General features: G+C 38.0%; 1 protein-coding gene across 2 annotated transcripts in view; it reads right to left on the bottom strand.

Annotated features, from left to right (window-relative positions):
• The window catches only part of atg5 (ATG5 autophagy related 5 homolog (S. cerevisiae)), a 44,993-nt gene that overhangs the window by 9,885 nt on the left and 10,220 nt on the right, over positions 1 to 24,888 (bottom strand). For both annotated transcript variants that reach the window (XM_063485767.1, XM_063485766.1), the window contains exons 6-7: positions 23,776 to 23,870; positions 10,962 to 11,079 (exon numbers count right to left, since the gene is read on the bottom strand). In XM_063485767.1, the coding sequence (XP_063341837.1) occupies positions 10,962 to 11,079; positions 23,776 to 23,870 (213 nt within the window). The remainder of the gene's footprint in view (positions 1 to 10,961; positions 11,080 to 23,775; positions 23,871 to 24,888) is intronic.

Genomic DNA, 24,888 nt, shown 5'->3' with positions numbered 1-24,888 from the left:
TGTGGTGGAACGGGAGATTCACATCATAGATGCATAGCCAAAAAATCTGCAGTAACTGTGGGATGTTAATATTACTAAAAAAACACCTCTAAAAATTTTCAAAGCACCTTACCGAATGTACGCCACCAAGCACTAGAGCAGTTATAAAGACAAAAGGGTGTCCAAACCTGTACTAGCGAGGTGTACCTAATAAAGTGGCCTCTGAATATATGTTTGAAGAAAAGTCATCATGTAATGTTCCTGTCTGGCACATTTTAATACACCGTTAATAATTTGTTATTCATGTCATTTATGTCATGACATTTTCACAGTCTGGAAGATTCAAAGATCCATGTATATTCTGAAAATAGGATAGTAATTAAAAACAAAGGTGTACACAAATAAAATGACCTAATGTTCTGATGAAGGCTGCGAGGCTGAACTATTAACATGTCTGTTGACATGGCCAAAATAAATTGGTGAAATTGATTTTCATTAGGTTTTGTGAAGATGCTATCCATTTTCTTTTTAGGTATTTAACACTGTACCTATACGATTTGGGTTTAGCACCACAGATAGTATATTAAATTTACAATATGTAGAAACATATAACTTTTGATTTAGCAAATTATTTCTTTAAACTATAATTCTAACATCTTTTAACTTCTGCTCAGTCATATGGGTATATAAAGCCCCTGTACATAATAGAAGTAAAAGTAGGCAGTATTTTAGATAATGACCCTGAATGCTAGAGTTTCAATATCTTTTTTTCTACAAAACCACTGACCTTTGATAAAAGCTATGGTTTTCAAATGTTAACCGTTAACCTGCAGCAGCACAAGAACTGTGATTAGAAAAAAAGCGAAATAATATATCTTAATCATAAGTGTCTTGATAGAAATTAATCATCTTTACCACACACTGAGCTTCTGAAAACACTGTGCTAGAGACACATTTGAGTCAGAAACAAAAACACTCCATCCACATTATTTTTTGTGGACTGAGTTTTAATTTGTTTAATGTACAGAAAATACAAACTTTTCAATTTTAGCCCATACGTGTAAAGCTGACTTGACTTTTGAATTAATGCAACCTCAGCATAGCATAAACTGGTCATTTATTTAAATGACCATTTTATGTAATAAACTGGTTGGCAACACTACAAAAGTTTTAGGACATTTTGATTACCACTTTAAATATAAAACAAGCACAAACTTGCAATCACATTAAACATTATCTCTGTTTAAAATCTGCAGTAAGGTGGTTGAGTTTATTAACATCACTGTATTGTGATTACTGCAATGAAAATATCACTATCCTAAATGATATCCCATTTTCCATAGTTTATAACTTCTTTGACAAATCAAATTAAATGTGATTGTATATAAATAAAAAATAGACTGAGAAATATCCATTTAGAATAAGTTACTGTAACCCTATCTCAAGGAGTTTAGTGCTGTGGTTTTGCAAAAGAAACCCGTCCCTACCGAGTTTACATTTTTGTTAAACGTATCACTCATACTCATACTTTAGTGACCTGAAGTGGCTACTTTTACTTATGGTGGCAGTGTTGCTGGTCTGCAGCATTCAGATGTGTATTAACACAATGAAAAGACATGGTCTTAGAGAAGCAATTGTTGCTGTCCATCAATAGGGTTATACCAGATCACACAATTTAAAGTTTGTTACCCTACAGTGAAAAAGTCCCACAAAGTTGGTTTTGTTCATCTGGACGCAGCATTTTCAGTGAGAGGAACGCTTTATCACACTTCTAAGTGACTTCCTCAGTCTCAGCTGACAGCAGGTTTCCCCAAAGTTATACACAGTACAGTTACACAACAACTGAAACTAGTGCCGTTACCTAACAATGAGCCATGAGCTCAGTTTCATGATCATTAATATGCAGATTCTCATGATCATTGTTCAATGACCATGAGAATTCTCTGTTAAGCAATGGTGCTAGTTTTAAATGTTGTGCAATGATGCTATTTACGAGGCTGGGGAAAGCTGCAGTCAGCTGACACTAATGAAGTCACTTGAATGAGTGATGAAACATTTCTCTTACTGATAACACCGTTTCCAGATGAACCAAATTGACTTTCTAGGATTTTCTGACCTTGGTTATTTAGCAAAAATCAAGCTATAAAGTGAGAAAGATGAAAGAGAACTTTCAAAAAAAACAAAAAAACAAAACAAAAAAAACAACCCAAAAACAAGAGAGAGCTACATTTCAGACTTTAGAGGCCTCAGTTAACATGTTAAATCCTATAATTCATGACAGTAAAATCATGAAAAGGAATGAACAAGTGTGGCTTATTTGGCAGCATTGCCAGGGGAATGCCCCACAGGACCTGCGCACCTTGCAGTCATTGAGTAAACCATGGACTCTTCTGTATACCAAAGAATCCTTGGGTCAAATGTGGGGCCAACTAAAACTTGCCAGAAATCATGCAACAGAAAAATAATCCAAAGCATACCAATAAATATACATAACAACCGAAAAAATGAAGAATTAATAGCCTGAACTCCAGACCTAAGCTGGATTGAAATTATAGCTGGGTTGCCTGAGCAATTTTGACTCAGACAGTCAGAAATATTTATAACCATATTATAATTCTGATAATTTATCAGTACATATGCATATTTTTATATCAATGTATAAAACAAAGCTGACACTTGTGAGACTTCAGAGGTGCTGATGCAGAACCTCTAGAGAGCAGTGCTTATTGCCCGATCATACTGTCCACAATAATAAAACTATTCATTTTTACATGATGTAAAAGTGTTAACAATTTAAGTAAAGTTATCAGTGATATAACGATGCTGTGCATCTACTTTTGCTTGCGCACAAACAACAAGACAAAACCAGACATGTTTGAGAATGAAAGCGATGTGTCAGCCTGTGATGATTGTTAATTAGAAGTGAGCTTCTTGAACCTCTGGCAAAGCACAATACTCTGAAAGATATGCAAAGAAACTGTTGCCACTACAGGTGTAAACGACAAATTAGTTTCACCAGATGAGGCAAAGACTCAGTAGTACAACCAGATTATGAGGGAGGAGTTTGGTATCATATTTATGTCATTAATTCCATAGAAGAGACGCTAGCAGCTGGTAATGTGCGGCCCAAATGTAAGCAAATGACTCAACAGACCATTGCTGGAGAGCTCACAAATTATCACTTCATATGACAGTAAGAACAAACTGTGGCTGGAAATTAATCACAAAATTACACGGTAGAAAAGCAGCTGATTAAAGAGCTCAATTCAAGTTACAACATCCCAGTTTCAATTTTATTATGTGGCAAATTACTCATTCACACCTGAATGCATGGCAGGTTTGCTAAAAGAAAAAAAAAGTGCAACTCTTGCATCATTTACTGCTAATACATTTGAAGGCCTGCAGGACCAAATTTTGTAATTTCAATGTGATAACAGTACGCAAGTCAGTGTGCAAGAGTTATTGTTGTTGTTTTCTGTTTTAATTATATGAAAATACTACACAGGCTGGTAAAACTAGTGTTATTTTATACTTTTACACTTACAGTTGCAGTGTCTATTGCACCATAATGCTGCTACTGTTGCTGGTGGCACCTTGTGGTAAAAAATTCACACTTTGAATTGCGTCATCATTGACAGTAAAACTGGAAAACATAAGTGGAAATTGCCGTTCACTTTACAAGCTGAAAAAAAACCCAATAAAACACTGTTCACTGTCCCCACCCCCCCCTCTACAGAGGTTGGCTATTTTGGATGTGTAATAATCCTGAAATATAGTGAAAAACCTACTAAACATTATGTAGATGAGATAAACTATGGCAACCACGAGTAAACAAACAAGTGTATATATTATTTCAGAGAAAGTAAAACACATTAATGACTAGCATCTTCCTCGTTATGTGGGAGGGGTGAAGATGGATGTTAACTTTCACCCTCTGAGTGCGTTTACCCGTGCTGTGAAGCGTAACCCTGACATTCTCCCTGTCGTAATGTCACACGATTTATATCATTTTATTATCAACAACCCCTTACATTTTATTGAACAAGATGTGAAGGCCCACAAAAACGTGAATGCTTATCAGTATTTTGTGTGAAGATGGGCAACAAACCCCAGCCACTGGACTCTGCCTGGAATGTACTTACTGGGTCAAGTGGACCCCGGTCACTGCTTGGGTATTTACCTGATATTTATTCCATTTTGATATTGATACATCTGTGCATTATCCCTTAAACTGTCAACATAGCTCATTTGTGATTAACAACAATGATACCGAGGTAAATTGTTAAAGATATCCATAATTTTCTGTCAGTAAGCGCTGCTGTTAGTTTACCCGTATTAGCCGTGAATAGTTCACCCCTATTCACGGTTAACACAGGAACTTTTTTTTTTGGACGTGGCTCTATCATGGGCAGACTTGCAGTTAACAAATAAACTATCTAATGATGTGATGTAATCAAAATGCTGATCAAAGGGAAAGCAGTTAAAACTTTTAAGACGCTAGAGTCTAATGCTAGCTGACATGATGTTACCTTGTAGAGTTATGTTGTTGATTAGCCACCAATGGTCAGCTGTCCAAAGATGGGAGGGTCGCATGACTTATCTGCTGACGATAACTTATTGTGATGATATCAAAATTAAATTAAGTATGTTCATGTAGGATTTCTTATGTTAGAACCCCTTCACTCAGGTCACGAGTGAGACTGAAACAGAAAAGTGATTAAAAAAAAACCCTCTTTCTGTCCTGGATGTAGAATATAGGGAGATTGTGAGGCAGAAAAAAAGAAGTAGTCATAATTTCCATGTAAACTTTATGAGTGACCATACTGGATGTGATCGCTACCACTTATCACATCCAGTATGGTGCCCGTGACATCACGTCCAAAACGTCCATATTGTCAGAAATACTATTATCAATTTCGTTTAAATATAGTGCTGTAATTTTGAGGCTATATTACTATATAATATATAATGAGGCTATATAACTTCACATTACGTCAAGTTATTACTTCTAAAAGTGGTTTTACAAGTAACTGAATCATGGTATATGCCTATTTTCTTCCACAAAATGCTTGTGCATTTTGTCTTGATTTTTTAATTAAATAAATAATGACAAGATGCAATAATTTGTTCATGTGTTTTTCATCTGAGCTATGTCTTTTTAACACCTTGTAAAGACTAGATAAAAACAGTCTGAAAGGATTAGGCGAACAAAAACATATGGTCTCAATGCAAAATGAATGATACCCACTATACACTATACTATAAAACATTTATAATAATACAGTATTTTCTTAGCTCCTCTTATTCATAAATGTATATTTAAGACTCTTTAAGGATGTGGAAAAACCTTGTACATGACAAAATTTTAACATCACCGATCCTACCAGCACCAGCAGTGCATTCATGTTTCCATTTGCTTTAAGGCACAAGACAATCGAAATTTTTATCAAAACATTCACAGGCATCGCAGTCTTTTACAGTAAAGCTGTACGGATAGAATTAGAAAGCAGAAGATCTCAGCTGACCACATTTTAATCAACAATAGAAAGAGTCATCAAGCAAGCTTTCAAGCGATTCTGAATTCCCCTGTCTGGTGCACATCTCAGACGCCCCCGCACATGAACCATAACCCACTATATCTGCTGTATCAAAACAGCCACTGAAACCTACACTTCCCCTCGAGCCTCCGAACCAAGCCGAACCGTATGGGGAAGCCTGCCAATAGTGAGTGGGCTGTACCAAATATGTTACTGAAATGGGTGAACGTGGGAGGAGGAAAGAGGGTGCGCTGAGAGATCACTGTGTGGATTTGTCACTCAAATAAGAGGGGGGGTTGGTCAGGGTGGGGCTGTGGGGGCTATGATGAGGTAGGGGTTTTCCTACGATTATTCATGGACAATAATCAATGCAAGGGTTTTTCATGATTGTGCTCGCCTCCGATAAAAACCTGCAACTTCGCTTACAAGAACTGTCTGTCAAACACATGTCATGTGTGGGCAGTGTCACCCTTCAGGCTGTGATTTCTGTGGCAAACCTAAGCTAAATTCCTAACAAAAGCTTGCTCAGTAACACACCTGGTACCAAAAAAAGAAAAAAAAAACTAAATAGATGAGACAGCTTCAACACACGTCAGTGTTGACCGCTGCTTACAGGAAAATGTTGCTTTGGGTTCGTTTCCCGCAGTGTGGAGGGAACGAAAGCCTAACGGCAAATCAGGCTTTTCGGCCACCACAGAGAATGATTTGGGAATCCCCTTTTTGTATGTCTTAATTCAAGCCACCTCCATTTGTTTGCTACAACTGGTTTCTGGATCCTAGCAGGGTCAGCACCAATCCTCTCTCAGACATAACAGAGGAGGAGTTTGTTTGAAAAACCCTTGTTATTTGATGTTTGAAAGATCACACAGATGTAGAGCACCCCAGATTTTCTTTTTGTTCGAGTGCTGGCATAAAAAGAGAAATGTTCTCTGAACTCTTCAAGAATAGTACCAGCAAACCCCCTCCCCCCAAACATCACCACCCCACCCAGTCGCTGAACACAAGTCCCGGTCTCACTAATCCAAACATGCCGCCATAATCCCTGGCTATCACCCAACTCATCTAGCAGCCAAGGAAGACGTGGAAACCAAACAAACGACAAGAGACAAAAGGCCACTTTCACCTTGATCAAGAAGGCAGGCTTGCGGACTCCTCTGGGAGGGAGGAGAGCAAAGAAAAGCAGATTTAACGTCAAAGACATGAAAGACATCGAAAGCAGACAGGGAAGATGAAGACTACACCTGAGATAGAGATAGATGATCAAAGAGGAAAAAGGAGCCTTAGATCAGGAAAACTATACACACAGAAAAACAAAAAGCAAAGAAGAAAAAGGAAGAAGATTTATCTGCCACTACTTCCATTCTTCCAACAGTCACAAAATTTTTTAAGCAAACCTTAAAATACGGCAATGACTACAATGCATATAAAATGAACTTCTAACAACTTTCTTAAACTGTGACGGAAACTATGACAGCTGTTACGGTGCAGTACAGAGATGCCGCGTCTTGGCTGGATTTCACTGAAACCAAAGACATTGTACTTGGCGAGTTTCAAGCCTCCAAAGGCTGTGAAACTATGACAGCACAAAAGACATGCACTGTACAAGGACAGATTATGATTTTTGAATTACTTTTTTCACTTAAAGCTTTAGTTATTAATACTAGGTCAGGAGAATTTCTTGGTAATCCAGAGACTCTGTTAGACAACAAACTACAAGTGCACACCATCTCAGCCCTGCCTCTCTTACTTTGTCTCCAAACTGCTCCACTTATGCTGTTCCTCTGATATAGTGATTTCAATTCCTGTCCATGCTGGGCACTCCAAACAATATATTTTACCATATTGCTGCTAAGGCCCCAACACCATATTTTTGGCTCTGGAACCTAAAGTTAATGGCTATGCTCTGTAGCAGGTAGGGAGCTACCTCTCTATCTCCAGTATTTACTTACTTTTAAGTCTGCTTTTGGGCTTAACCAACTCTTAAAGGAAATGTGCTTTGTGTTTTCCCATTTACTGATAAGTGGGTAATGTACAATGGGTTTTAAAGGCTTTGTTCAACTGAGGGGTGAGGGTAAACCAAAACAGTGAAGAAGCTGGCATCACACCCTAAACCCTTAGCACCATTTTTGTCGAAATATACTAAAAAGTACTACTCTGTTGTTTTATTTGAATTATTTTTGAGTGTACTAGCTGCAAAAGATGTGTTTTGTGTGCTGTGTTATTTGTTGTATAGAATTGGGAAAATCTAACATCTTGGGTTACTTTGATACAAGCAAATCTTGCAGTGGCTTGGTGCTGAAATAAAACTAATTACATACTTTAGGAGATTTAAAATATGATGATAATCAAGCATTTTTGTGCTATTGCATATTTAATCCTGTTTATTTTCTTATAAAGGGTGTATTTAGGATATGATATGACCAAAATCTCATAAGACATTTATCATGCCGACAATGATATAAATCACAAAAATTTTACATTTTCTGTAAATTCTGTGAATCTCAGGCAACTCAACTTGCATGAAGTGTTTTCAGCTGGGCGTCGTGTACCTGGAGTCGAGTGTTTTGACCAATGCATGAAACTATACATTTTTAGACATAAGTTGTAAGAGCTGCCATTTTCTTTGCGAGTATTTATTACATGGCGTGCTGCTGGAAAAAGCCTGTTCTAACGTTTGAGTCTAAGGTTTATTTTAAGCACCTGACGGCTCTTTTCTGTCCATGTCACACTTTTCAGAACCAAACCATGTCCATGTCAGAGGTAGCCCCTCGTTTAGAAATAAGGTCCTTGATTTGTTTTGACTGGTCCTTCTGTTTGTCATCATTTCAGTTTATTTTGAAAAACCTCAACAGGATCTTCAGCTTTATTGTGAAAGGTTTATGTGGAAAATAAGTGGACGGCAGAGCCACACGCTGGGTTTACCGTCATTGTTGCTAACAACAAAGTAAAAACAGTCGCTTGCCGTCCGTAGTTTAGTTATTTTAAATATAAGAGAAAGAGAGAACTTAACAAAAAGTAATAAGTGCATGTGTACATATTGGCCATTTTTTTACTTTTATAGCCATGTTTTTATTTTGGGGGACCTACACGTCCCTAGCTGGCTAGTTTGCTTCATTGGCTGCTCTATATCCTTGCGGAAAGCCCTGAATGTAAACAATCAGGAGGAGACAGAAAGAGAGTGAATGTTAAATAGACAGTTAGGCAGACGGAGGGAGAAGGGGGGCTGTTAATGGTTTTGTCTCTTTCATGCAGGTGAGTTTCCTGTGGGTCCTCTGTCCTAACACACTATTGTGTCCTTATCTACTTCCTCTCTCCTCCTGCGCAGACACTGCCTGTTTAGACTGCTGCTGCTCTCTTTCTCCTCCTCTCCTCTTATCTCTTCTTTCATTATTTCCATGCCTCCATCACAGCTGCAAGTAAACTGTGTATGCCACAGGTGAACAAAGCCTTTATACCACACTAGGTGTCATTTTATGTATATGCAACTGGCATTGCTCTTTCAGTTCACTTTATTTAGACAAAAAAAAAAGGATAAACATGTTGTTTGTAACTTTTTCCCCAAGTGGTCACTTTACAGAACATAGCCATTATCTTTAGGTTCCAGAGCTCAAAATATCATATTGTGGCCTTAGCAGACATCTCAGATTACTGCCCCAAAACCTGGACATAAAGTAAGTAAATCTCAGCATATTGATCCATTTCTCTCCTTATTCTTAAAACTGTAACACAGGCAACACAGGCATGTCAAACTCATTTTACATTGTGGCCCAAATATAGCCCACTTTGATCTCAAGCGGACTAGACCAGTGAAAATTACCCTTTCTGTCAGTGTTAAGAGGTTCAACGACACACTGAATCCCTGGTATATTCTAATATAAAAAAGAAGTCAAATTTCAACTATACATTTCAGTTTTTTCTAGAGATGAAGAAATTCTGCTGTGGGAAATGAAAGAAGTCTTTCAGCATGACTCTTAAATGTGTACAAGAAGAGAAAAGTTTCCGTTAGCTCACTGCACACTTTCCTGTGAAAAGTTATTGTTAAATGGCAGAATATGCTCTTTTTAAAAAATAAAATAAATAAAAATAAATTCTTTTACTGAAAACCCACTGTAAAAATCATACATTTTTAGAGTTGATAGTGAAAAACAGGTGTTTGTCATTTGTACATCTATTTATTATTAATACAGTACCAACCCCCCCCTTATTAAGATTACAGCTCACCTAAAGACTTTACGTTACATGACTTTGTCTCTTAGGCTACGTTCACACTGCAGGCGCATCAAATCTGACTTTTTTGACCCTATGTGACCCATATCCGATCATGGTGTGACAGCACAAATCTGATATTTTGAAATCTGAGCAGGGTCACTTTCGTATGTGGTACTGAATCCGATACATATCTGATGTTTTAGAAAGCGACTGCTGTTTGAATGGTCATGTCGCATTAAATCCATCTTTTACGTCACTGACACAAGACAGAAGCCAATTATCAACGCCGGAGAAGACAAACGAGAAAGCATGGCGGCGGAAACTGGAGACGGCGCTAGGCATATGGGGAGACAATTCTATTCAAGCTAAACGACTCCGTGTCCATATATACCTCTGCACGGAGGTAGCAGCCCCTGCTCCAAACAAGCCCATTATTAAAACACGTGCTCACTTTTTTCTCAGTGTTCTTCTTTCTCTAATTAATTTGTCAAAATTCTGTCAGTTTCGACTGTGCAAAAATTGTTAGACGGCTGCAACAACACCTACTAGCTCTGTAGCCGCCACTTTTACTTCCGTAAGCAGAGCGCGTTGTGTGTGACGTCTTCTTTTGCGCATGCGGGCCGCTTTGAGGGCAGTGAACCGTTCACACTAGAGCGTGTTTGCTGTCACATTTTATTTGTAGTGTGAACCACACAAAAAAAATCAGATTTGATCAAAAAATCTGAATTGAGCATTAAGACCTGCAGTGTGAACGTAGCCTTAATGACTCACCACTCTTTATCTACCCATCTCCATATCTATTCACTTTTTCTGGCAACTACCACTATTTTTCTTCACCGAGACCATCTCATGGTTATACTACCTTAATATCTCTGAGAATGAATCTCAGACATGTCTCATGTGGCAGCATAAAAAAAAAGAAGAAGAAGAAGGGATCCTTTCTTTTCTCCTCTCACTTCTGGAATATGGCATGACCCACATTTGATAAGAAAACCAAAGATAACACATTCTGTTACTTCTTGTGTTAACTTGTGGCGATGTTGGCATTACAGTCTTGTGTGTTTATGTTAGTGATGTTATGCTTGTATTATTCCTGATGGCATTACCATTATCTGTTATTAAGGAGATGAGTGCAAATGTGACTATGCTGCTGACTACAAAAAAAAAAGAAAAAAAGTGAAGACACAACATTTCACCCACTCCCTCACTTCGAACTTGCCTGTGTGTACCACTTACCATCATTTGTTATAGCAGCTGGGTACATTTCCTTTAGCAGGTCACCAAGGGTGTATGCATTGCCTTCAGGTGAAACTGGTCGAAACAGCTTCTGGATGAATGGCCTATCGCTCATTGCCTGTAAGTAATGAGAGTAGAGGAAAGTATAGAATCATAACTATAGTATATCAAACATGAAATTTGAGTTTAACATCAAACAACATTAGATGAATTAACCAGAGACTCAGATGTTAGGTCATCGCTAGTCCATAACTTCAAGTCAGACATTCAATATGGCTATTCATTCCAACTTTCATGCTAAGGAAAACAAATACAATTTCAATATTTTACTCATCAGACATGTGATATTAATTTGAAAAATTCCTGGGAAATGCAGACAAAATATCCCGTAAGTGGGCCATTTTAACGTGAGAAAACACCAGAGGAAATTTTAAGGTGAGAAAGAGTTCACAAGGTTAAGATGGAGGAAGGAGTCCAAAACACTAAGCACGCAAATGCTGTGAATAAACCGTGTTCTGAGCTCAGCTGAGAATGTGTTGCTTTGATGAGCTTGACTGCTTAGAATGTGATTTAGCAATCTACCGCGTTTCAACATATGTTACAAGTGATGCTGACATGTTTTACCGATTTGAACAAGCCTGGAAATCATTAAAGAGTGCTTTAGTATGCACTTGGCAGAAAAATCAGCTTCTACCAAAACTAAAAGCTCATCTGGCTCATCCTCAGGTTCTCAGAAGCAGAGAATAGTTCAGTGAACCATAGAATTAAATGTGACATCTTTTATTGTTTCATGATAGAGAATACTCTTCTCCAAGAGATGGTTTGAGGTTATGGAGAAGGTGGTTTTCTCAGTAAACTGGGTTTCTTTCTCGCTGTTCCACAAAAGTGCTGCTGCATAGTGAATAACAAATAAACTGAACAAATATTTGATCAAAAACCAAATAATGAAAAGCAGAAAACTGAAGAAAACTCGCTAATTATTACTTATCTCCGCCGTTCCTTGTTTTCCGTTTACCCACATTTTGTACATTCCTTCTATGATAAGAGATTTACTGTCTCAGTGAGACAGTTCTGGGTAATAGTGACCGCTAAAAGCCCAACATGTAAACTAAGCAACTATTTATAGGGCAGTGAACAAATGTGACGTATGTAGCAAATATCCCCGCGAGTGTTCATCAGAGATCTTCAGATGCTGCAGATTGCTCAACCAGCCACCACATTCCCTGAGTGAGATGTGTGGGAAATTACCAGGAGGCAGCACAAAAAAAACGCAGTAGACTGTGTCAGGAGCCGATAATGGACTTTGATTCAAGAGAGTCTTTCCTGGCGTATTGGCATGCCCTTTGTCACAAATTCTCAGCTAACTATAGTTAGTTAGCTGAATGATGGCTTGCAATAATTTGTCACTATTTTCAAAATAGTGAGCCAATGAAAACAAAACTTTCTCTTCAGTGATGAAAAATGCATGATTGGTTTTAAAATGGTAAATGGGCTGGCTCTTATGTAGACTCACACCACACCGCTTTATACAACATGCCTCACTCACCCATACAAGCATTTTTTCTACACCTAAATACTATCTAGTATTCATACATGAATAATTGGATCAGAGAGCAACTTAGGGTTCAGTATCTTGTCCAAGAATACATGGGCTTACAGACTGGAGCAGCCAGGGATCAAACCTCCAATCTTCAAATTAGCAGATGACCTGCTCATTCCTCTAAGCTACAGCCACCCCAATGCGTGATGTTAACAGCAAATAAAATAAACACAAATAAGAATACATTTACAAATAGCATCATTTTACCTGTTATGATAAAAACTTTAAACTGTAGAAATCACCTAACTTAAAACCACACTTCAAAATATAAAAACATTTTTTCTCTCCTCTACACCAGTCTAGGTAGAAACCCACTCTTTGTGGTTTCTTCCTGTTGAAAGATTTTTTCCACTCCACTACTGCCAAGCACTAAAAGGGAAATGCTGGTTTCCACCCAACTATATAAAGTGCCAAAAAAAAAAAATCACTTTTTAAATCATTATTAGTGAATAATAATAATAATAATAAATATCTAGGGCAAAATATTTGTGTGCCTAAAAGTGATATACCACTTCCATGCACTTGCAATATCTGTAAAAAGGCATACAAAAAGCATAGCTGCACAATTTTTTTATTCACAACACAATAAAATATTGTGACACCCTAGAATACCCCTGAAGTGTATTAAATGTGATTCTAGTACGTAAGCATCTATGTTCTTTGTAAATGTTTTTCTCCCTATCGCTTCAGAATCAAGTTAAAAAATTCATTAGTTCTCGTTACAGAGTGACCCATGTCCTTAGGTCATGAGAGAAGATGCCAGGAGCTGGACTCAATCCAGCTGTCAGCAACTCTTTGTGACTTTTGTGTGCCATTTGATTGATGAAGCGAAACATTACACCATTAAACTTTATTTAAAATGGTTGTGTTTGACTGAAAATGAACCAATTACTGAAATCAAGAGAAGCAAACTTGTGCACCACACCCGTTTGCAATAAAGCATGAATGCTGTACTTGCTACATGTTGTCCTAATCTGTAAATCATCAAAAGGAAAAGCACTCCCATGTATGCTCGCTTTTGTATCAAGTATTATAATAAAGCGACTAATTGACTAGGCCAATGAAAAAATCATCTGCAAAGATTATATATCCTTTTCACTTAAATTTTGAAATTAATTAGATTATTGCCTATCCCCAATTATCCAATTATTAAATAATGAAAACAGCTGTAGTCATAAAGTCAGTGTTTTAAAATGTGTGTACATCTCGAAATAGCATCTTTTTAATTGTATGCATTGTATTGCATAAAACTATGCAATCATTTTATTACAATTAAATTCCACTGGGAAATTTTGGGGCCTTTCTCTACCTGCTGAGCATTGTAAGACAATGGAAGAAATGTGTCCTCACAAAGAAAAACCTAGTACAGGCAGATACCCAACCTGAGGTGTCAAACGGAGAGTCTGACACACTATAGGGCTAATCATGGAGCCGTAAAAAGGAAACCGGCAAGGACAGGGATCGAATAACCGAGTGGTAACTACACACCACAGAGCCAGGCGTGAACCAGCAAGAAGAAGCTTGCAGTAGAGGTGCGAAGCCTATGCTCAAGTTACACAGAAAAACTGAGTCACTGACAGGAAGCATGGCCTTTCGTGCGGGATCATCTCCAAGGGCCAGAGCAGAGAGAGTGTGATAAGTGACAGCTACTTCATTGCATTTTTAAATTGGCATCATGAATTATTGAGCCAGTTGGCGTACAAAGAAGGAGCTATTGATCCCTTGGGAGAGAAGCGTGATACTGTTTGGATGAAGACACTTTTCTTTTCAGCTGGCATGACACCTTAGCTGCTACAGCAGCCCATGACAACAAAAAGAGGGCGAGGTGTCACTGGGATTCAGGTGAAAAGAGATGAACCGCTCTCGCTGAGTGAAAAGAACAGTGGAACTCAAGACGTCGGCTAATTGATGGAGGAGATTCAATCCACCTAATTGAAGGCAAAACAATGGATGATGCTAAAGCACTGTCAATCCACATGTGTTTCTACGGACTGAGTGGGGTGAGGCAAAGCATTACCACTGAACACTGAGACCATCCATTGGTAAATTAAAGTTCCAACTTCATTTTCCTCAGAGCTTGACATGGACACCTACGGAGGAAAAACTCTATCGCACGACACTGACACATTTGACAGAAGTGGGCTTTTGATACAGTGCTCACTGTTTTACTTTGGTCTCTTTGGCATCACCAACATTTAAGCACTGAAAAACAACAACTACAAACAGCAGTTTTCCATCAATTTCTTGCATTTATTTAATAATCTAGAAGATAACATAATACATCAACTATGGCTGCTTCTTAAAAAAAAAAATCAAACATATCAGTTAATATAAATTTTGCTAGTACCTTAGTCTGTGCATGAGGCTAGAGCAGGGGTGGGCAATCTCAGTCCACGAGGGCCGGTGTCCCTGCAGGTTTTAGATCTCACCTTGGGTCAACACACCTGAATCACATGATTAGTTCGTTACCAGGCCTCTGGAGAACTTCAGGACATGTTGAGGAGCTAATTTAGCCATTTAAATCAGCTGTGTTGGTTCGAGGACACATCTAAAACCTGCAGGGACACCGGCCCTCGTGGACTGAGATTGCCCACCCCTGGGCTAGAGTAACGAGGGCTATAAATGACTTTTTTTACTTTTTTTTTTAAACCAACGTGTTATTGCTTTTATGCTCACAGCTATAAAAAGTCATGTTGAAAAATAGGTAGTTATGGCAACTAGTAGTCTTGCTAGCAGGTGATTCTACCATAGCTAGCTAGTGCTGCCTTCTCCATGACTTAAATGGGAACTGGAATCCAAAGTTATCCCAGGCAGAGAATACCCTAACACCAAGCGATATATATATATACAAAATAACTAGGGGTGGGGATTTAACGTGCTAATTTCGATTAATTAATTTTACCGATTACACTAGCAGTTTGAGTACCAACAAAAGGTGTCGGCAGCCCAAACGTAATGAAATGGCTGGCTTCAGGACCAGAAACCAGAGGAAATTAATAAGTCAACATCGGACAAAGTTGCATATTCTCTCGCAAAATGGATTGGTCTGGACTGTAGACCACTATCAGTGGTAGAAGATAGGGGGTTAGAAAATGCGCTACAGATTCAGACGAGGAAGCCCTGTGTAACAGGGCCCTAAGTTCGTACAGAGCAGAATCCACCATCAGCGAGACAGACTGCAGTGGTGGTCCAGATGAGCAGGGACCCACCCACAGCTTTCTGTCCTGGCCTGCAACTATTTTAGTCCTGCCACTTCTGTCCCATGTGAGAGACTACTATGTGACTTGCAGGTCACATAGTAACAAAAATGCGAACTTCCTTGAGCTCTGAAAATGTGAACAGGCTAGTTTGTCTAAGTAACTGGCTGAAAGAGATGGACAGTAAATAATAATGGAGGTATTGTGAGTCCAATAGGTTTGTTATTTTTTGCACCAAAATGTTTAATGTTCACACTGTTTTAGCCTAATGTACAAAATAATATTGGCTAAGGTTACTCAGAGTTTAAAGGTGAAGCTGTATAAATAACCTTTTAAGTTTCTGCCTTATTTTTTTAAGAAGAAAAACTGAACTTTATGTTAAAATTTTTATTATTATTATTTAAAGACAATACCATTTTGAAAATGTACTTAAAGTTCTTAAAATAACACTTTATTTTGAAGTCTGCCCAATTTTATAATTATTATATATTATATCCCTTTTATAATTAAAAAGGGATATAATTTTTTTCCTCTGTTTTGCATTGAAATGCAGTTTCAATGCATTTTTCCCCATAGATTAAAAGAGCTTGAGTTTACAATATTCATGTCCATGTCTATTAGTTATTCTGTTGCCCACTAAAACCCTTTAAAATAAAAAAAAAAAACAACAAAAAAAACAAAACATTTGCAGTTTGGGGCAAATTCTCTTTTGCGATTAATCAAGATTAATTAATTACAAAGTATCTAATTAATTAGATTTATTTAATTAAGGAAGATTTATTCCCACCCCTAAAAATAACAGTTTCTCACCAGCAGACCAGCAAATTCTCAGTCAAGCTTAACTGCACCACATACTCTTATGCATATATTTCTGAAGCAAAAGTCCATAGCTTTTTTGTAAAAAAATTCTTTCCTTTTATTCTTTTGATATAATTTGGGGGGTATTTTACTGTCTCGTAGGAGTGTTATTTGTTTCAATGGCTGCACAATTTCTGTTCCAAAAGGCTTGGCAGTAACAGCAGATTAGAAATCCTGGAAACCTATTACTGTAAATGCTGCAAAACATTCTTCCCGAGTTCAACAAGCAAATCACCTGTTGCCTGTGGCACGATTACGCACAACTGTTTCCAGCATTCCCAAGTTTTGTAATTGTCTGTGTAGTCACCACCTCCCCCTCTTCTCACTCAGCCATTACAAGATATCTCGGAGGCAATAAACCTGTATTCTTCGAAGCAGGCACCCTCCGAACACCACAACAGAGGTGGCTGGAGGCGGACTGCCTGCTTTCACATCAGGGGCTTGTGACTCAGCACTTAGTCACGGAGCAGGAACAGAGAGGAGTACCTGTACAGCAACAATGTAAACGGTCTTCAAAAGCAGGATAGTAATTTTCACTTTCCGTGCTGCGAGACTGTCGGCCCCGTTTGCCTCTTTAAATCACAGAGTGGCGTCACTGCTGGAGCAGAAAGATTCACTTGGTTCGTTGGTTTCCAGTGTATGTGCACACAGGAACACACACACACACACACACACACACATGCTGAATAACATGAGAAAAGTGCTCAAGTGGAAGCAATTTGATGACAAATACAAATAAATAAAAATTGCAACACAAAAACAGAAGCTTGAAAAGGCAGATGTATACGTTCACACAGAAAGGTAGTTGCGAAAAGTATGTCATGACCATCAAAAAGCTATTCTGAGAATTTGTGGTTGTTCATTAACCTTACCTAAATAATTTACACTGTTACAGATAGCCTGGAGGGAAAACAGGGTTTAAAATCTAAGTCTGTCAATTTGATCTGACCAGAACAGAAACAAAGCAGCATTCATACTAAAACAGAAGTTTAATTCTACAAATAATAATTATTAATGATGTTTGTGGCAGACAATGCAGACACATGCATTCACAGAGACAAATGTGTTGTTCGTGCCAATGAGGTGTCTTCATCTCCATAAGGACAGCAGGCCAGACGGAAATGAGCCCTCTGTTATTTGGACTGAGTGTTGTCATTAATTCTGTCTGCATCAAACCCAGCACATGTTATTTACACTAAAGACCACAATCTGGCTTTGAAGGACTCACTGAGGGAGGGTGTGTGTGTGTCTGTGTGTGTGTGTGCGTGCGTGTTTGGTAGGTGGAGGGTAGGGGTGTCTTTTTTCAGTTGAAGGCAGCCTCGTGTTAAGTCATCCACAATGACTCCTGTGTGCCAAACAGCTTTGTTCTTCTCAGCGTCTATACCATTTTTCTAGTCTATCTACTTTTTTTTTCCAAAGCTTGTGCCTTGGCTTGATTTTATCATGTTTGGTCTTGCCATAACAAATCTAGCTAGCAAAATACTATACTCATAGCAACAAAATATGCCTTGGAGAGCTGCTACAAATGTTGAAACTTTTCAAAGAAATTGTAATTTATTTATTTTTTGCTTGATTTTAATTCCTTCCTTTGTTTTGGCCTTTGTTGTGGAGCATAAAGCTTTTTAATTAAAGGATAAATCCAGTTCTAGATCTTTTCCCCCTAATTCTAGGACTCACTCTTCAAAAGTATTAATGTTCCACTCAAAAAGACAAATCTGAGGAGCATAAACTCCAACAAGATTAATGAGTTAGTTGTGTGTGTAGAGACCAAAGCCAAACCTTTAAGTGTCATTAAGAGGACCTCTTCTAACCTGGTTAGATTACCATGGTAACTGCATATTTAAAGATGCATAATGCTGCACATTTATTTCCTCCAGAGCAAGCTATTCTTAGAGTTTCCTACTGAAATCAGCTGTACAAATCACTAGTTCTTTTCCTGATGACATTATCAAGAGCAATACAGATTCTCAGTTGTAGGGATATTTTTTATTTCCAAATCTGTTGAGCAAAACTTTGCTAGATCAATATCCATATATTCAAACAGGAATGCTGAACAAATAAGTATATTTTTATGCAGTCTCCTGATTTGCTGCCTGGTATGTTCCACACTTGTGATACTGCTTAAAAATCAAAGCAGCCATCTTTATTTGTCACAGATAACAAGCATAAAAAAAAAAGACTTTCACTTCGGCTTGAATTAAAAAAAAAAAAAAAAGTTATTTCTATATATCAGCCATTTCCCCTGGTGTTAGAAATAAATGGCAGCAACAAGAGAGCACTTAGTGATACAATAAACATGTTAACTTACAAATTTACAAGTTGCTGCCTGTGAACATTTGAAATGTACTTGGCAGACTGAGTATAATCCATTTTCTGAACAATAAAACAAATGTGCCCTTTTATGACCCTGATGAAGAAATCCTGGATTAAGAAAGAAAGGTAGTAACTGCTGTTCTTATGCTGACTATGTCTAATAGGGTTCTTAGGTTTTGTTGAGCCAACCACTGCTTCTTTAACATCGGCCTAGAGACCTGTCAGCAACCATTTGGCAACCACCAATCACAAATGGGAAAAATGTGTATTCCCTAATGACTTAATGCTTCCTGGCAAGTCAACTTCTTAAGTCTCATTCATGCAGGCCTAGAGACTCATCAGCAACCTGCCAACTGTTGATCGCTAGGGAAAGCGTGTATTTTGGCTACTGGCAGTGGTTTCTGGATGTGGCTGGAAGTTGCCAGTATGAAATTAGTTGCAAAGAGGTATATGGTGCTGCAATGAAAACCTCCTTGTAAATGCTTTAGTTGCTAATAGGTTGCTGTTGTTCTGTATGACAGACAGCAGCAACCTGGCGGCAAATACAAGCAAACTACTCAACAAGTGGTAGTGAAAGAGTGAAAAGTGGTTTAGTTTGTGCTACTCATAGAGGAAAATTGTGAGTCGTTGCAAATTAGCTGGTGTCTTTCACACGAACGACAGACAACCGCAGCAATCTGCTAGTGACCAAAGCAATCATAAGGAGGCTTTTGGTGCAGCATCTTCTTTGCAACTGAGCTCACCAGACAGACCACTCACAACCAGTCAGAAACATGCATTTTTCTCTTGATACCAGTGGTTGCCAGATGACTGCTAACAGTCCTCTACATCTGTGTTGTTGAAGCATAATAGCATAGCATAAGAAAGGTCTGGCTGTGCTGAACTAGCTTCATACTACTCCTCTGGGTTTGCGATGAGTTTTTAAAAACATTAAACTTAAGATGATCAGGTTTAGCCAAACATTTTCAGACACTGGATATGTAACACTTATTGCTTAATTGATCCCTTATAGTGAAATAGACCGGTCTTTCATTACTGCAAACATAATACTAGAAGTGAAGGAACAAGCCATCATGTAAACTATGTGTAAGATTTAACAATACACCAAGAGGTGTTCTTAACTTGGCAGTTCTATTTTGATTATTACAGAATCCAAAAATGTTCCTGCTGCTATGCTGTGTGATCCTACAGGTGCAGCTGTGCCATGTCATATCGCCAGTGATGTCAATGTACGTTTTTACATGATATAAAAGTATCATATTGCAATATTAATGATATGGTTGTACAACGAGACAAGCCCAAGCATGTCTGAGAACGAGAGCTGTGTGTCAGCCTCTGATGATGATTTTGTGGCTATAAAGATAGCTACATCAACAACCTCTAGAAAAACACAATACTTTGCAAAATATGCAAGAAGACTGTTACCGCTTAAGGTGCAAACACGATGCTTGTTTCACCACTCGAGGTAAAGACACACTAGAGGTAAAGACACACTTGTCGAGCACAACCAAGGTATGAAAGCACGCGAGGAGGATATATTAGCAAAAGTAAACAAATGACTCAACCGAGCATCTCTGGATCAGTCACTCGTTGCACTCCATATGACAGGAAGAGCAAACGGTGGATAGAAATTACTGATGCGGTTACCTGGTGGAAAATCAGGGCCTTAAGCAACTGGTTAAAAACCTCAACCTGAGATAAAAAAATATTTTTTACCTGAGATGTTTTAATTCAGTTTTTAATTTGTGGCAATATGCATGCCGCTAAAGAGTTGCAAGGTTAAGTGACTTTAGTCATAGCACTATATTACTGCACTTCACTACCCTGCTGCTGCTGGCAGCTTATGAAAATAAATTCACGCTTTAATTTAAGTAGTTTGTCACCAATGACAGAAGCTCGTTGGAAAAGAAGGATGGAAAATGCTCTTCATTTGTTTCCGCGAATAACCCTGCTGCCTACAAGCTGCAATCATGAAAAAACATTGCTTTTTTAAAATTTCAGAAATATCATTATTGGAAATTTCCTTGAAATACTGTCAAGTAATTTTGTGTCTATATTGCCCACACCTAGTTGGAAGTACATAATCAGCATGTAATAAACTCAGAAAGGAATAAATGCCGCTAACTTTGTCAATTAGGAATTATTACTGAGTTATCCCCAATTAGCCTCATTACCTCAATCTGTAAGACATGTCATAAAGAAGCATTACAGTCAGTAGACGTAACACCGTAGAGCGCAGCATTTGAGAGAAACGACAACAAACAAACACAAAAAGGTGTCGGGTCATCTAGGTAACGGCAAAACGTTTCCTTTCTAAAAGCAGGCTACTTACTTAGCCACAGTTACTGCTCAGCAAAGCTGTGCCCTACTTACGAAACAATACAGACATTCATGAGTTTTGGTTTCTCCAAACAATTTTTGCAAACTTCTGTGGACACTCATAGCACTTTAAGACCGTGAAAGTAATTGCCTAGCACTGCAGAAAGCTTCAGTATTTTTAAGATCATAATGAACTGATTCTGTTCCCACTCTTCTTTAGACTTTCCAGACTTTCTTTGGTTGTAAATATTTAGCAGTTTGTAAGACTAAAACCACACCATCTCCACAACAATCCAGACTTTTCAGGAATGATGCTGACATTCTCTAGTGTATTTGGAAATTACAATGTGAGCTCGTAACAGGCTTTGATGCTGCAATTGTCATGAAACCAACCCAGCTCATAAATGACCATTGAAACTTTCAATTAAGTCATGAAAAATGTCCAAAAGTAGAAAGGTTTGGGTTTCTTCTACCCACGAGAAGTTACATAGCTTTGTGGCTGCAACAAGTGCATGTCTGAGAGGGCGGGCTGCGCTGGTTGAACTGCATGTTTCTGTGTACCACTTTAAAGCGTCGCTAATGTTTTATTACTGAAAACAAGAATGCTTTTGTTGAAGTGTAAAATGTTTTATTTATGTGCTAAAGATGTGAAAGTAAAAACATAAGCATTTTCAGCTTTGAATTTCATGCAAAACAGTCAGCGCTGACAGTGACTGACAGCTGCTCCGTCGCCCTTGTTGTTGTGCAGAATGTAAATGCTGCCATATGTGGAGCCCAGCAGGTCTAATTAAAACTTAAAACACTTGATAATAAATCGTCATGATGGGAAATTACCAGCAGTCACAGCAGATATGGTGACGGAAAAATATGCTTAGTAGGAAAGTTCACTCTAGCATCTTACCATTACACTGAAGTCCTGCTGTGCTATTAACATCTACAAATCTCTTTCGGTTCCATAACATAACACTTGACACAGTCATTTAAGACCAGATCTATTTTTTGCACTGTTTGCCACTCCATTTTTTTCATATTATATTTCCTAACTTGCCTTGACAGACTAAATTGTTAACAGAACAACAGTGATGGGACTTTCTGCACTCACAATGAGGCATTAGACTCAAAGCAGACTGTCAACATGTTTTGCTACAAAATTCCAGATGTGTTCATGCTATTTACTTCCCTGACTGGTCTGAATGATACTCTCTGGTAACAAGAAAGATAAAAAACAGACTTGTTGTATACATGTTTACAGTGGTGCTACAGATTCGTCCATCAGAATGCCATGTTTTGTTGTAGAAATGCATTTTTACTCATTCGGTGAACTGTACCAAGTACTCTAGAAGTTGTAAAGTTCATTTTCCAGACGTTTTTCGGCCATTTGTGATCGGTGTAGAAACCCCCAACACTTGACTCAAAGCGCTTTCCCCCACTGTCTGGCTTGCGACGGCTAATGTTTTCCAGTTGCTTATTCATCCCTTCTTGTTTCTGTGCTCCAAAGGGACTTTTTACCTGAGTCAGGATTAAGCTATATCGGCGTAGTGGAAACACCCGACCTGAGGCTGCTTGTCTGCCTGCACCTCCTTAAACCAGACTGAACCCTTAGGCTTACACATTGGCTCAACATGGGTCAATGAAATTCCAGACAAACTTGTGAGTGTTACAGGTATCAAATGTACAGGAACAAATGAATAACTTCCCCAAAACACCCAGGCACAACGAATCATACGCATATTGCGAGAAATATTTTGTTTTTTTGATTTGCTTTCATCATTTACAGAACGACTGTTTTATCACAGGTCACGACTACAAGTAGGAACATGTAAAGCAGTGAAGTTACGGGCAGCGTTTAAGCAAACATGCATGAAAAAGAAATTAAAACCACCTACACTCAGGTGTCAGGTGTCAGGTGAATATTATGACTGGCATGTATGCTGTTGGTTGTGTGTTCTAAACTGAATGAACCAAGGCTCTTATTGTTTATTAAAGTTATGAATATACCAAGAAAAGGTCCAAGAAGAGGTTAACATGGATGACTGACAAGATTTTCTTTTACTGTTAATGTAGAGTTATAGCAGGCAGAAGCAATGTACAGGTACAATCCTTAAATTGTGTAGGAATTATTATCTGAGAGTTTAAAATTAAAGGAAAGAAGAGTTCATTTCATCTTTCATTTCATCAAGAGTTCTTTTCTTTCTTTCTTTCTTTTTTTAAATCAACAGGCTGTTTTAAATACAGATCGTGACTCCAAGTAATAGTTTTTGTGACCTTAACAGTAGACTACAGTAGACAAAGAGAGGCAGTGAGTAGCTGGAGGAATCATTGGTTGATTTATCTGCTAAAGAAACACTCTTCACTTTTGCACAGCCCTTTGGCACCATCTACAGGGCAGAAGAGGAAAAATTCCCTTTCAATTAATTAAAAATCTATTGTGCAAAGTGGAAATACTATGTTTAAAGCATATTTTTATGGGGGAAAGAGTTTGGTTTGTGGTTTTTAAGTTTTACTCGTGTGTCCTTGTGTATGTTACCTGGTATATCCTGAAGGGGATGTATCTGAAGCCTCCCTCCTCAGTGGGATATTCCATCAGCTTCCTGTTCATGGCCCAGAACTGGTCGAACTTATCTGACACAAAAACAGACGCATAACATAAAAATCACACAAAGATAAAACTAACTTTTTAATAGGTCATCAGTATGCCTATTAGACCCCGTCCCTAAAAGATTACTCAAATAAGTCTTACCATTAATAAAAATTATTGTTATTACACTTTTTTCTTTAAATATGTATCACAAAATAATTCAGGCTGCTGTTCCTAAGTAATTCCTTAAAAATCCCTTACTTGATTTCAAACCTTCCTTTCATTCTGAAAACTCTTCCAATTCTTATTGTAAATCTGCTATGCGACAGTTTGCAGAGGAATGATTTATTTGAAGAGTTTCAGTCAGAATTTAGAGTTCATCATAACAACGAAACAGCACTAATGAAGATTACTATTTATTTTTTATGACCTTAGACAGTGGACTGATCTGTGCTTGTCCTGCTCGACCTCAGTGTAGCACTCAATACCACCTACTAAATTTTATTACAGAGAGTAGAATACACCGTTGGTATTAAAGGAAATGTACTGTGCTGCTTTCAATTGTACTAATGTGATAGATGCAAACTTTCACTTCCTCACAGACAAAAGTTAGCAACGTGGCTCCACAGGGTTCTGTGCTGTGACCAATATTTCTGACATCACACATGGTTCTGTTTGTTATACTGTTAGAAAACGCTGTGCTGATGTTGCTGATGCTGATTACCTTGTAATATAATATTTATCTCTAAAGCCAGGTGACATACATAAACTTTTTAAACTACAGGTACATCTTACATCTGTCATTTTTACTTCTAAATTAAGAAAGAAAATGAAATTATTGAACAGAAACATGGCATCTATCCAGGCATTTACTCTGGATAGCATTATCCGGCCTCCAGCAATGCACTGAGGAATCTCTTAGTCATTTTTGACCAGGATGTGTCCCTTAACACTCACGAAACAAATGCGTAGGATAGCCTTAAATATACGCAGTACTATTAAAATGAGAAACATCTGCCTCAGAGAGCTGTTCTAAAAGTCTTCAGTTCATCCAGATCAACT

Source organism: Pelmatolapia mariae, linkage group LG10_11 (genome assembly GCF_036321145.2).
Source record: "Pelmatolapia mariae isolate MD_Pm_ZW linkage group LG10_11, Pm_UMD_F_2, whole genome shotgun sequence".
Classification (NCBI taxonomy): Eukaryota; Metazoa; Chordata; class Actinopteri; order Cichliformes; family Cichlidae; genus Pelmatolapia; species Pelmatolapia mariae.
This window is presented reverse-complemented; position numbering and strand designations above follow the sequence as displayed.